Below are 13,782 nucleotides of genomic sequence, written 5' to 3' on the forward strand. Positions count from 1 at the left end.
CTGGTCACTCGATTACAGACCTAAAAGTGGCAATTCTTCAACAAAAAGACTTCAAAAACAGACTCCAATGAGAGACTGCTGAATTGAAATTAATTTGCAAACTGGATACAATTAACTTTGGCTTGAATAAAGACTGGGAGTGGATGGGTCATTACACAAAGTAAAACTATTTCCCCATGTTTATTTCTTCCCCCTCCCTCCCCCCACTGTTCCTCAGACGTTCTTGTCAACTGCTGGAAATGGCCCACCTTGATTATCACTACAAAAGGCCCCGCCCCGTCCCCCGGCTCTCCTGCTGGTACTAGCTCACCTGATGAAGCGAGCTGTAACTCACGAAAGCTTATGCTCAAATAAATTTGTTAGTCTCTAAGGTGCCACAAGTACTCAATCTAAAACACTAGATCTGAGACAAGTGAACTGCTCCATGCATCTCAACGTGTGTTCCCAATCTGTGATGTGCATGAAGTATGCATGTTCTCAGCATCCCATCCAAAGGGGCAGGACTTTTCCAGATGCTGGCTCAAATTGAGGGGCAGAGAGAGAGAGACAGACTCAATGTTATGGAGCCACAGGTCTGGTGCTCTTGCACAGCTCTATAACAGTCCCTGGGGAGGAGTCCTTTAGAGTGTTAACCCCCTAGGGTCACACACTCTCACTGGGGTAAACCCCTTCGCTTCACTGCCCTCTGGGTCCAAACTTCAGAGCCTTCAGCACCCATTTCACTCAGTGAGCCCACTCGAATTGGCCACCTGGGGGAGACTTGCACACCCAAAGGAAGCACTGTACCCCCAACCTCAGTGACTCAGACAGCATTGGAAAAGAAGGGTGTATTAGATGTCTGGAACAGCCTAGAAACTTCTTAGTTATCACTGAGAATAGAAAAAAAATTACAGCGTAGTCCACCTGGGTCAGTCCTGCCCCTCCTCTTTGTCCCCAGTCCAGAAGCGTGTTTCCTACTTCCAACAGCCCACACTATACTACCCTAAGGGTCTCTCCTCCATTGTTTGTTTCTCTTCCTGGTCTGAACAAGATCACCTGGCTATCTACCCTTAGCTCTCAGTCCCCTAGCTGGACAAAAACAGCTGGCTTCCTGCAGGGGGTGGGGCAGTCCAGGGTCATTAGTTGCCAGGCACCGTGCCCAGCCATCAGAGTGGCCATATTCTGCTGAGACTTTAGCAGAGTAAACAACCCTTCCCACCACCTATTTCAACATGCAGCACATAGGGGAAACTGAGATATGCACAGTAATCATACAAAATATTAACAAACATTCCCACTTCATCACATTCAGACCCCCTCAAAAGGGCAAGCACCCCCCCACACACACACACACACCAGATTGCCACTCACATGGTGGAGGGGGTGGGGGGGGAGGATAGAAACCCTGAAAATAGAGAATATAGAAAATTCCTTCTCAGTATTTACATCTTTCAAATACTTGCAAACAAGAGCATTTTGTTTGCTCATGTAATGTCAGATGAGTCCCCTGAAGTTAACACAAAAAGCTTTAACTCGCTGGCAAAATTCCACTTTAGGTAATTACATCCAGCCTACCGAAGATGCCTTGGGCGGGTTTAGCTGGATGAGTAGTTTTACACTTCTTGTCCTTTTGGTATTGCTGTGTACTGTTGAACAGTTGCCACGTTCCACCCATGAGGCTGGATTTCAGTGATGGGTGACAATTCCTATATATAGCTTTGAGTAAGTTTAAATGTGTTGTGAATTTTGAAGATGAAAGGCACAATTTTAAGTGATCAAGATGATTACTATGAAATCATTACCAAGAAGTCTGCCTGTATAATACTACCCAAGTTACCTGTGTTGACTGGATCACTGTAAGGTCATTAATGTAGCAAAAGCCTGCCCCCATGGCAGAACGAAGTCCAGCAGTCCCGAAGGTCAGCCTGCAACAGAGACGATCCCGCAGCTCTTTATTCATCCCATTCCGTACCAGGTTTTCAATCTGCTCTTTTGTTTTAGGGTTCTGCAAAAGAAAAACAAAGGTTCTGTTCCCATTGCTCAAGGAGGATCTGATGGAACAATTACTGCTGCAGTGCAGTTAGTGAGAGAATTATTTTAACACAAATTCACAGGACAGGAAGAAGTGGTCTCCGTATCCACAACCCAAGCTCTTTTATAATACAAGTTCTATGTTGGTGTAAGAAAGGATCACTCTTTGCTCTAACCTGTGTCATTTCTAGCATGATCTCTCCTCAAACATATTTAATTATGCATAGGCTTGGAAACAGCAGATTTTTATTGGTAAATATCAATTTCACCATATACACACAAATCAACACAAACATTCCCATCTATAATCATCAAAGTTTATATAGGCAAAGAAAGAAAAATGCTGTTTGAGAACTTGCTAGAATTTGAGTTAAGGCTCAAATTTACTTTGTATATTTTGACAAGTGATGTTGACTGTGTTCTAGCGATTACAAAGCTTTAACTTTCTAAATCTCAACATCTACTGTGATTAAATAATTATTCTCTGACCTTCCTATTGTCTGAAATACCCCATAATTTCCTGCAACTGTGAAAAGTTAAATAGATAAAGTCAGCAAAATCCTTAAAAACAAACATTTTTTATATTATCCATCAAACTGATCGAGTCAAATTCTGCCAAGCCTAATTATGCATCACTCAATAATTAAAGAAGTGCATTGTACTCCAGAAGATGTTCCTTTCCAAAGTTAAGGCCCAGAACCAGATATCTTGGAGTAGTTTACATTGCAAAGAGTCGCAACAAAATTGCTTGTCAGCTGCACTAGGAATTGGGGATTTTAAAAGGTTTATGGCTAAATTTTCAAAGGCACCGTTAGTCAGTGGGAGTTGGGCTCCACGGGTGCCTTTCAAAAATCTACCCCCTACAGTATTACGTAATCTTATTTGTTTCTAGCAGCTCCTGCAGAACCACTCCCTAGTGCTTTGTCCAGTTTAGCTTTAAGTTACTCAAACAGATGATATGCTGTTGTTGTAGCGGTGTTTGTCCCAGGATATTAGAGACACAAGGTGGGTGAGATATTGTTTACTGGACCAACTTCTGTTGGTGAGAGAGACAAGCAGAGTAGTCAAGCAACAATTAAGTTGGTGTCACAGTCAGGACGTGTGAGGGATATTCAAGTTACATTCAGCCTCAGAAATGTGTTTGGATCTGTGAGCACCCACAGTAGTTTAAAAAAAAAAAAAAAGGTTAGGGCAAGATTTGTTTTAATGTAGGAGAATGTAAATATGAATGCACAAGCAGCTTCAGTGTCTCTAAGCAGGGACAAAAATATTACTGTGGTGTACCAATAATTTAATCAGAACTGTAAAAAATATTTTAAAATATAAAACCCAGCATTCATGCCATGTGAAGACTGCACAGATAATGATAAAGTCTGGCAATGCAGAGCAGAAACTGCAGTTCCAACAGCAACTTTTATTGCTTGATGTGAAGCAAGGCCGAATTATATAAATTAGAGGTTTATCCGGAAGAATACAAGAGCGTACACGGTATTTGCACTACATGGTACATATGAACCATTTTCTATTCCTCTTTGGGGTAAAGTATTACTACTTATTACAAAAGGCATATCTTGATGTCTTATGCTGCACAACTGCTGATTAACATTGAAGTTGGAACCTTTTTATTTCTAACTGTGCAACCTCAGCATGTTTTCTGCACTGAATTTCCTAGTGTTTTCTGGGGGAAGCTGGAAGTGTGGAGGCTGGTTTTAGAAAACATTTCTCCTTGTGGAACTTACAGGCTCATTACTCCATAGCTATTCTATTTGCAAACCTTACAAATTCTGCCTTCACTACTGCTAAATTCCACAAACCAATACATGTGCACTTCCGTATTTGTATTGCACTTGTATACATAGCTATATTCAAGTGTGCGTGTGTAAACTTTAGTTTTCTACTGCACATATCCAACAAACAATTTTGAATGATTAAATCAAAACAGATTTTGTTCAACCTAAGCGATGGAAGTCATCCTCGGTAAGCACAAGGTCCATATCAACTTTTACGCTTCAGAGCTCAGCTGTTTCTTTTTACAACTGGGGAATGGGGAGGAATGCTTCACTCTCACCCAACAGTCAGACTGTCAAATACAATTTGACTTTGGAGAGAGACCAGTATGGGAAGTTTACAAGAATGCTGCCAATTTAAATTCTCTAAAACAGACTTAAACAACATTCTCTGATTTTGTCTCCAGTTCCTTTTATAGGGTATTTCTTCTCCACTGTTTACATTTATGCAAATCTTTTCTGCAAGGGAGAAGTTTTGCAGAGGAACGATGAAACTGACTAGACACAAAATAAAAAAGATTCAGAATTTTTTTGCTAGCTTTTAAACCACAGTACTTTTAGGTGTCACTATAGAGTCGGTACAACATTCAGACAAATGATCTTTCAAATCATGTCCCTTTAAGCCTATGTCAAGGTTCCTTCCCCACTCTGAACGCTAGGGTACAGATGTGGGGACCTGCATGAAAAACCTCCTAAGCTTATCTTTACCAGCTTAGGTCAAAATTCCCCAAGGTACAAAATATTCCACCCTTTGTCCTTGGATTGGCCGCTACCACCACCAAACAAATACTGGTTACTGGGGAAGAGCTGTTTGGAAACGTCTTTCCCCCCAAAATACTTCCCAAAACCTTGCACCCCACTTCCTGGACAAGGTTTGGTAAAAAGCCTCACCAATTTGCCTAGGTGACTACAGACCCAGACCCTTGGATCTTAAGAACAATGAACAATCCTCCCAACACTTGCACCCCCCTTTTCCTGGGAAATGTTGGATAAAAAGCCTCACCAATTTGCATAGGTGACCACAGACCCAAACCCTTGGATCTGAGAACAATGAAAAAGCATTCAGTTTTCTTACAAGAAGACTTTTAATAGAAATAGAAGTAAACAGAAGTAAAGAAATCCCCTCTGTAAAATCAGGAGGGTAGATACCTTACAGGATAATTAGATTCAAAACATAGAGAACCCCTCTAGGCAAAACCTTAAGTTACAAAAAAGATACACAGACAGAAATAGTTATTCTATTCAGCACAATTCTTTTCTCAGCCATTTAAAGAAATCATAATCTAACACATACCTAGCTAGATTACTTACTAAAAGTTCTAAGACTCCATTCCTGGTCTATCCCCAGCAGAAACAGCATATAGACAGGTTTCAGAGTAACAGCCGTGTTAGTCTGTATTCGTAAAAAGAAAAAAGAAAAGGAGTACTTGTGGCACCTTAGAGACTAACCAGTTTATTTGAGCATGAGCTTTCGTGAGCTACAGCTCACTTCATCGGATGCATAGCATATCGTGGAAACTGCAGAAGACATTATATACACACAGTCTCTGTGTGTATATAATGTCTTCTGCAGTTTCCACGATATGCTATGCATCCGATGAAGTGAGCTGTAGCTCACGAAAGCTCATGCTCAAATAAACTGGTTAGTCTCTAAGGTGCCACAAGTACTCCTTTTCTTTTTAGCATATAGACAGAGACCCTTTGTTTCTCTCCCTCCTCCCAGCTTTTGAAAGTATCTTGTCTCCTCATTGGTCATTTTGGTCAGGTGCCAGCGAGGTTACTTTTAGCTTCTTAACCCTTTACAGGTGAGAGGAGCTTTCCCCTGGCCAGGAGGAATTTCAAAAAGGTTTATCCTTCCCTTTATATTTATGACAGCCTACAATTAGAAAATTCTACGTAAAAAAAGGTTTCAGAGTAACAGCCGTGTTAGTCTGTATTCGCAAAAAGAAAAAGGAGTACTTGTAGCACCTTAGAGACTAACCAATTTATTTGAGCATAAGCTTTCGTGAGCTACAGCTCACTTCATCGGATGCATACTGTGGAATGCACAGTATGCATCCGATGAAGTGAGCTGTAGCTCACGAAAGCTTATGCTCAAATAAATTGGTTAGTCTCTAACGTGCCACAAGTCCTCCTTTTCTTTATGTAAAACAAGATGCAATTGAAACTAGTATGTAACCTTAGAGTCCAGTCACACACTTATGCACGAGTAACTTTTCCAATGAGTAGTCCCACCAAACTTCAAGTGTTTGCAGAATTGGGCCCGTAGCCATTATTTGTATTATAGTAGCATCCAGAGGCCCCAATAAGAATCAGGGTGCTATCTGAACATATAGAAAAAGGTGGTTCCCGCAATGAGGAGCTTATAAACTAGCTTAAGAAAAGATGCAACAAGTCAGCATAAAAGAAAGAAATGAACTGGATAACAATGACAGGGGTATATGGTCACAGACTAACCATATGCACAATTTAATAGCTCCAAATCATTGTGCTGAAGTACTGTCTTTTTTTTTAATTCAAAGATCGAAAAAATAAATACGATAATTAGCAATCCTCACTGGCCATGAATCCAGTGAACTATAATAGATATACACAGTACCCAGACAACAGCTTAATATTTTTTAAATATCAGGTCAGAATTAGAGATTGTATGCAAATATCTGCCATTTATAATACAAGAGACACAAGGTCGGAGAGCTCTGTGTAAGCTCGAAACTTCTCTCACAGAAGTTGGTCCGATTACCTCATGCACCTTGTCTCTCTAGGATCGGCACTGACACTTAACCAGAAGAATGGCTCAGATGTTCTTGTATGTAACCATCATATGTAACTGAAGACAGTATCAAACTCTCTCTCATGGTCAAAAGCCTCCAATCCATCATCCAACCTATTATTTGGAAAAATCCCATTTGATTGAGGCTGAACTGACTCATCATTATGCCTGCCAACAAGTGGTCCATTATTTCAAAGATTCATGTTGATGTTCAATAGGGCTATTGAACAATAATTGACATGCCTCATTGAATATACATGCTGATGAAGTGAGCTGTAGCTCATGAAAGCTCATGCTCAAATAAACTGGTTAGTCTCTAAGGTGCCACAAGTACTCCTTTTCTTTTTTCTTTTTACGAATACAGACTAACACGGCTGTTACTCTGAAACATGCTGAGAGGATATTTCCTTCAAAATACTTTCCTTCCATGACAGAAAAATCCAGTTAGATCTAAATAATTTAACTGGTCTTAGATATGTTCCCTACCTGATCCCTCAAACCCAGTGCAAATCTACCCCAGGAAAGCTGAAACTGCTTTTATTTGGTCAAGGTCCCCACTGCTGTTTTTAAACTTCTGGCAGTAACTGTTTCTGCCTCTGCTATTTTTATTTTTAATTGCCATTCAAATAATCCTGTCTAGTTTGTTGCTTCTTTTTTATGGAATTAGATTAGACCCAAATCCTGGAATGACTGGGGATATGAGTGAAATTAAATGAAGCGCATTTTACCAAGGACTCTATGGTATGTCTACAGCTGCCGGGAGCGAGTCTCGACAGACTCACACTTGCAGTGCTTAGGCTAGCGTGCTACAAGCTGTGTAGGCACTGCTTTGACATTTGGACTCCCTAGGCGCCACAGGCCAAACCTGAACATCCACACAGCTATTTTTAAGCGTGCTAATGTAAGCCCCACTAAAACAAGTCTGTCCACGCGGGCTACAAGACTTGGCCCTAGCAGCTGTGTAGACACACCCTCAGAGGTCTATGTCAACTAGAAAGGCTTGCAATAAAATTAATGGCAAATCAGACTAAAAGCTGATTTTTTTAATGTCCTAATCTTTAAGAGGCCAAGTATCCATGAGTTGTATGTGGATGGCGAGTCAGTGTGTGACTCTCTCTGGTAGCATACTTCTACAGATATCACCAGAATGCAGAAACAACTGACCTATAAACAAACAGTAGTTGGATGAAGTCAGCTGCCGAGCATGTTTTGCAACTAACTATTTTAAATTTAAGTTTGATTCAGTTGGGGTTCGTCCTGCTTTGAGCAGGGGGTTGGTCTAGCTGACCTCCTGAGGTCGCTTCCATCCTAATCTTCTATGAGTCTAGGATTACAAGTGAATTTGATGACACAGAAGTAGGTTTGTTGCCTTGTTACTATGGCAACTCAGCAACAAAAGCCTCTTTCTTAAAGAGGCATTAATTTGGAGTTATCAAAATCATCATTTAAGTACTATACCTAACCTGCAGCTGCACCCTCACAGGCAGGCCTTTTTACCCACATGGAGCCCTACTAGTTCAATGGACTCTAAAAGTGATCTGATAGCAGATCTATTTGTTAGCTTTAGCCAATATAATTGTTACTCAAGAAGCTTTCTGCTTTGTGCACCTTAGAGCAAGGCAACAGTAATGGAAGACTTAAATTACAGGATGACGGAACTTGATAGCAGCGGAAGTTTGAAGAAATCTGCTACATTCTCAAGTAGACCACGCAACCTGCCTAAATAGCTTCATAGCAACTTTGCGATTTGTGGTTCTGGATACCCAGTTAAAGAGCAACCTCTTGTTTCATTCTCCAGAATGAGGAAGCTCCCGACTTTCACTGAGATAATCCACATAGTCTCAGAGACCAACTGTCACTTACTACACAATTAGGTTTGACTCAAGTTATGTTTGTTTGTTTTGTCTTCAAGCCAAGGTTTAAGACAAACAAGTTATGGTTGTGCAACATTATGGCTGTGGTAGAACTGAAGTTAGGAAAGTCAAAGTCATGGTTCCAATGTCAACAATAAAGCAACTGCACTTCACACAAGTCAGGTATGAATGGGTAAGCTATACAAATGCAATGCTACCAAGATTACCCAAAATGCTGCTTTCTGAAATAGATATCATAGGGCATGGCCCTATAACATTGACCATTCCCTCTATTATCCAAAAATTAGATTCACTGTCCTGCACTGTAGTCAAACAATGGATGTTATATACATGTATGCAAGGGGACTAAATTGTTGATGCTGTGGGATAAGATCCCAACCATAACACTGAACATGAAAAAATTCTACAAGTAATTATATTGAGCTTAGCTGCCTTTAAGCATTTGATACACAGCATGTTTACTACAGAGCACCCATTCACCGTGACTCACACAGACAGCAACATCTTTCTCAAAAACTGATGTTCTGCCTGGAGCAGCTGTTCAGACTAAGCACTCTGACAACAAGAAGTAGGCTGGTATTAATTAACTGGAGACTTCCATTTTTATTAGTTGTCAACCAAGAGTACAACTTTGTTAACACTTGGTACAATTTTTAATAGGCATTTAGCAAAGTGAATTTTCAAGTTAAGACTGCATTTTCCCCCTACCTCCATTATAAATTGAAAACAATTCAGAAAGATGTTAAAGGTCAGAAACATTAAATACAAATTAAAGCGGATGCAGTGACCTGGGTACATTATACTTTAAACAAACTACAGGGAGGAGCCAGCCAGAGACTCTAGCTAGTAAAAGCAACTAAAGAAGGGACCCACAGACGCTGATATCATCAGAATTTTCTAGTTTTGACTGGACCTTCTCCACTCCGTGCTAACTTGCTATTTGTTCCAATGCTTCCCCCACCCTCACCCCCGCAGTTTTCATCTCAGCCTTACACCGGCCCTTCTTGGCCTTCATTTCTCCCCTGCCACACACATACACCATTTGTTCTTGAAAGTTATTCTGTGCACAAGATAAATATGGATGGCCCCATTTTCAGAGCTGCCACAACTGACTTCAATGGGAGCTGCAGGTTCTTGGAACACCTTTAAACTTACGCCAAGAAGCTACTGCCTTGGTGAACCTTGATGTAAAATTTGGGCCCCTTTAACAGACTTTTCAAGAATGTCAATAAGGCATTCTGAATAGACTTCAGCTGAAAAACTAACTGCTCTATTTCCTTGACATTCCTCAAGACTTTCTTAAAGACTTCTCCCCATCTCCTGAGGTTTGGCAGCAAACATACTGAAGAAATACCATGATTGGTGAATAGGGAAAATTCTTTGGGGTTGCCTCTCTCTCCAAGAGAAGAGTTTAAACCTCTCCCCACAAGGTCATATGCTCTACAAGATCATCAGGAACTCGTCCGGGTTGATTTCCTCTAGGTCACTATGATATAGCAGTATGTGAACAGTGCTTAAGTACACATCCTCCGGAATTCTTAATTAGGATCAGTGTGCTTACTGTACATTTGGTTACATTTGCTTACATTTGGTACAGTCAAAATACATGTATGAAAGGGGGTGAGGATTGGACAGTTTCAGCTTTGTTATCTATATCAGACAAACTAAGAGAAGATAGTCACATTCATCCCCATCATGCTATCTTGGACAGACTGCAGATAAAGTATAACAAACACAAAGTGAAGGACAGGTGAATAAAATGGGTTAAAAGGGAAAAAATAGCCAGGAGCCATGGTCAAAACAGAAGAGCTGAATGAACACTACTAGAAGGGCAGTTCCAGGGCTGTGAAAGGGTGGAAGTCAGACTGGAAGTGATCCAAGTACAGTAGGTTATTTTGGGAGAAGTGGCTGGATAAAAACAACCGATGTGCTTCAGCGCCCATCTATACTGAAGGTTCTACAGAGAGTAGGAGGAGACGCAATACGTGCATCTATTTCTCATTTTTGGACAACAGGGTTAAATTCATCCCTGTTGTAAGTACACTGAAATTGGTAGTGCTGGTCCAAGAATGAATTAACACCAAGGAGCTTCTGGGCTTACCCCTGAATTCCATGAATAATGTTACACCTGTATTGGATTTCACTTGCCAGCACTAGTCTCATCCTCTTTACCACCATCTTTCAGGATACCAGATAAATCACCTGTATGAGAGACCAGAGAGTGCTGAACTGTCAGGGCTCAGCCCTGCAGGGTGTAACGTATACAAAGACCAGCTTCTAGTGGAGACAAGTTTAATACAGAGCCCATGGCTAGAGAGAGGTTCCATTTTGTCTCACTTAGTATGGCTGAGGTCAACACACCACAATGAATCTCAGTATAAAATGTCAGCTAAACAGTCAGTGAGTCTAGCCACCATGTGTGATGCCTTAATAATTGCTGACGTTTAACTCTAGACACCAGTTGGCAGACAAGACCTGACATAACTCAAACACTGATTTTAACTGACCTCTGGTTAGTGCTCACCCAAGCTGTACTATTGCAAAGCCTGCACATGTGTGACGTTTCCCTAGTGTTTAACTGGACCGGTGATCTGCTAGGTCCTGCCAATCTTTGACTCTGGGAGCCAGCATTACCCAGCTCTGCTGTGAGACCCCCACTCCTGGGCTGTTCATGCACAGCCTCCGGCATGTAAGCTGCTCCTTGGATTGTGTAACCGAATGACACTAGCCAATATCTCCAGTCCCAGACACAACCCTAGAAACCTCCATCTTGCAGTGTCCAGTTATGCCCGCTGGACACTGCAAGCTTAAATGAGTTCATCAAGTTAACAAAGAAATTGATATGCACCAGGCTTGTTATCCCACGGGGAGCCTATGACACGCTTCAAACCAAATGCACTGCTTCAGGTAGAACAAACAAATTAATTTATTAACTATAAAGATCAAATTTAAGTGATTATAAGTCAAAACATAAGTCAGATTTGGTCAAATGAAATAAAAGCAAAACGCATTCTAAGCTGATCTTAACACTTTCAATGTCCTTACAAACTTAGGTTTCAGAGTAGCAGCCGTGTTAGTCTGTATTCGCAAAAAGAAAAGGAGTACTTGTGGCACCTCAGAGACTAAAATTTATTTGAGCATAAGCTTTCGTGAGCTATCCGATGAAGTGAGCTGTAGCTCACAAAAGCTTATGCTCAAATAAATTTGTTAGTCTCTAAGGTGCCACAAGTACTCCTTTTCTTCTTACAAACTTAGATGCTTCTCACCACAGGCTGGCTGGCCGCCCTTCAGCCAGGCTCTCCCCTTTGATCAGCGCTTCAGTCGCTTGGTGGTGATGTCTGTAAGATGGAGGTGGAAGAGAGAGCAAGAGCATGGCAAACGTCTCTCCTTTTTATCATGTTCTTTCTTCCCTCTTGGCTTTGCCCCCCCCCGCCCCCCTTCAGAGTCAAATGAGCACTACCTCATCGCAGTCCCAAACTGACCAAAGAAAGGGGGGTGACAGAGTCCAACAGATCCTTTGTTGTTGCCTGGCCTGTCCTTTGTTCCTGTAAGGCTGGGCTGGGTTTGTCCCATACATGCCCTGATGAGGTGTGAACTGCCTCTCTGCTCCTGGAGAGTTTTTGCCTGGGCTTATTTTAAGCCATGAAGACACATTTTCAGCCTCATAACTATATACATGAAATTATAACCTATAACATTACTATAACATCACTTTAACAACAATGCTCAGTTCATCATGACCCAACATGACAAACTTTGCATTGGATACCGCACAATCATATTATCAGGATGAAAATGGGGGTGCAGGGTGTTCCCTCGAGATACAGAATGTCACAAGATGTATTCAAGAATCTGAGATATCTGGGTGTGCATGCAATGCAGAGTACATTTTTAAATGTAAAAAAGAATTTTAATTTCCTGCAATTACATTGACCAGTTTAAATGAAATATAATGGCCCTCCCCTATCTTCCCTTGATTACATTAAACTAGGCAATCTAAGCCCTCTAGTTATTTCACTGATCACTGTTAAGAATTCTTTCCCTCTGGCTGTCTATCCACTGTGGCCCCCACACTGAGATCAGTGGACAAGTACCTTGAAAGGAGAAAGAGTTGAACACTGTTTAAGGCTGAATCTTAATTTGATATGTGGAGGAGTCTCTGCAAGTTTTTGGGTATAGAAAGGGTATGTGATGGGGGGGGGGGGGCAGACGCTATGGAAAGCCCTCAACTTGCTCAGAATACCAACAGTAGAACCTCAGAGTTACCGACACCTTGGGAATGGAGGTTGTCCGTAACTCTGAAATGTCTGTAACTCTGAATAAAGCACAGTTCGGGCTCCAGATCCAGCAGCCGACACTCCAGGCCACGCTTCAGCGGCAGCTGAGCTGCTCCCTACTCAGCCCCTGCATGAGTTTGCAAGCTTGTCCCCCTATCTGCAGAGGTGTGTGTGAAAGCAATGGGGGGGTGGGGGTGAAAGCAATGAAGACCTCAAGGCTCCTCCTGCTCTGCTAGCTGGCTCCAGCTGCCTTCGGCTGGCAACCCCAGTGTCTTGCTGTAAGTGGCTGCCCCGTGCGCAGGGATGGGAGCAGGGTGGAGACAGGCAGCCCAAATGTGCCTACCTTTAAGATGCAATACAGGTACAGTACTTGCTTTTTTTTTTTTTTTTTTTTTTTTTGAAGCAGGCGGGGTCTCTGCTGCTGCCTGATTGATTACTTACGACTTCACCTGGTGTCCGGTTGACCGGTCAGTCTGTAACTCTGATGTTCACATCTTTGAGGTTCTACTGTATTGAAAAGTCCAGTGACACATTCTGTTCGATAAATCGAGGTACTGTATAGAATATGTTGGCAAGATGGCCAGAAGTCTACTTCAGGGGGGCCTTCTGCCTGAAATATGGAAGTGTGTTTGCTTGCGGTTTGTTATTTCAGCTATTACAGAAAATAGGTGGGGAGGGGGAATTTTTTTTAAATGCTCCTTCTCCAGCCCTCTGCAAATAACTCTGCAGGTAAGAAGGGACGGTCAAGGCTGTTGGGGGAGCCCCATCCATTCAGAAACTCAGCACAAGGACAGCGTTGAGGCAGATGATCAAAGAAGAGGCAAAGGATATGATCCTCAAGCACTCCTCCTCCCCCACATCTTATGCTGGCAGAGGGCAGGACGACATGTACATGCGTATGTATTAAGAGCCCTGTCCTACAAAACTCATATTCAGCAACAGCAGCAAGAGGCAAAATCTGCCATTTCCCTAGGTGGCACTCCCTCTTTTACATCAGCAGGGGACAAAGCTATCTGAAAAAAGTAAAGTCTCAATTAGAGAAATATGCTGAAGAGAAGGTT

General features: G+C 41.9%; 1 protein-coding gene across 1 annotated transcript in view; it reads right to left on the reverse strand.

The window, feature by feature from the left end:
- The window catches only part of PGM2L1 (phosphoglucomutase 2 like 1), a 73,860-nt gene that overhangs the window by 44,366 nt on the left and 15,712 nt on the right, over nt 1–13,782 (reverse strand). The window contains exon 2 of the mRNA XM_074954637.1: nt 1,817–1,984. Coding sequence (XP_074810738.1) covers nt 1,817–1,984 — 168 coding nt within the window. The remainder of the gene's footprint in view (nt 1–1,816; nt 1,985–13,782) is intronic.

Source organism: Natator depressus, chromosome 1 (genome assembly GCF_965152275.1).
Source record: "Natator depressus isolate rNatDep1 chromosome 1, rNatDep2.hap1, whole genome shotgun sequence".
Taxonomy (NCBI): Eukaryota; Metazoa; Chordata; order Testudines; family Cheloniidae; genus Natator; species Natator depressus.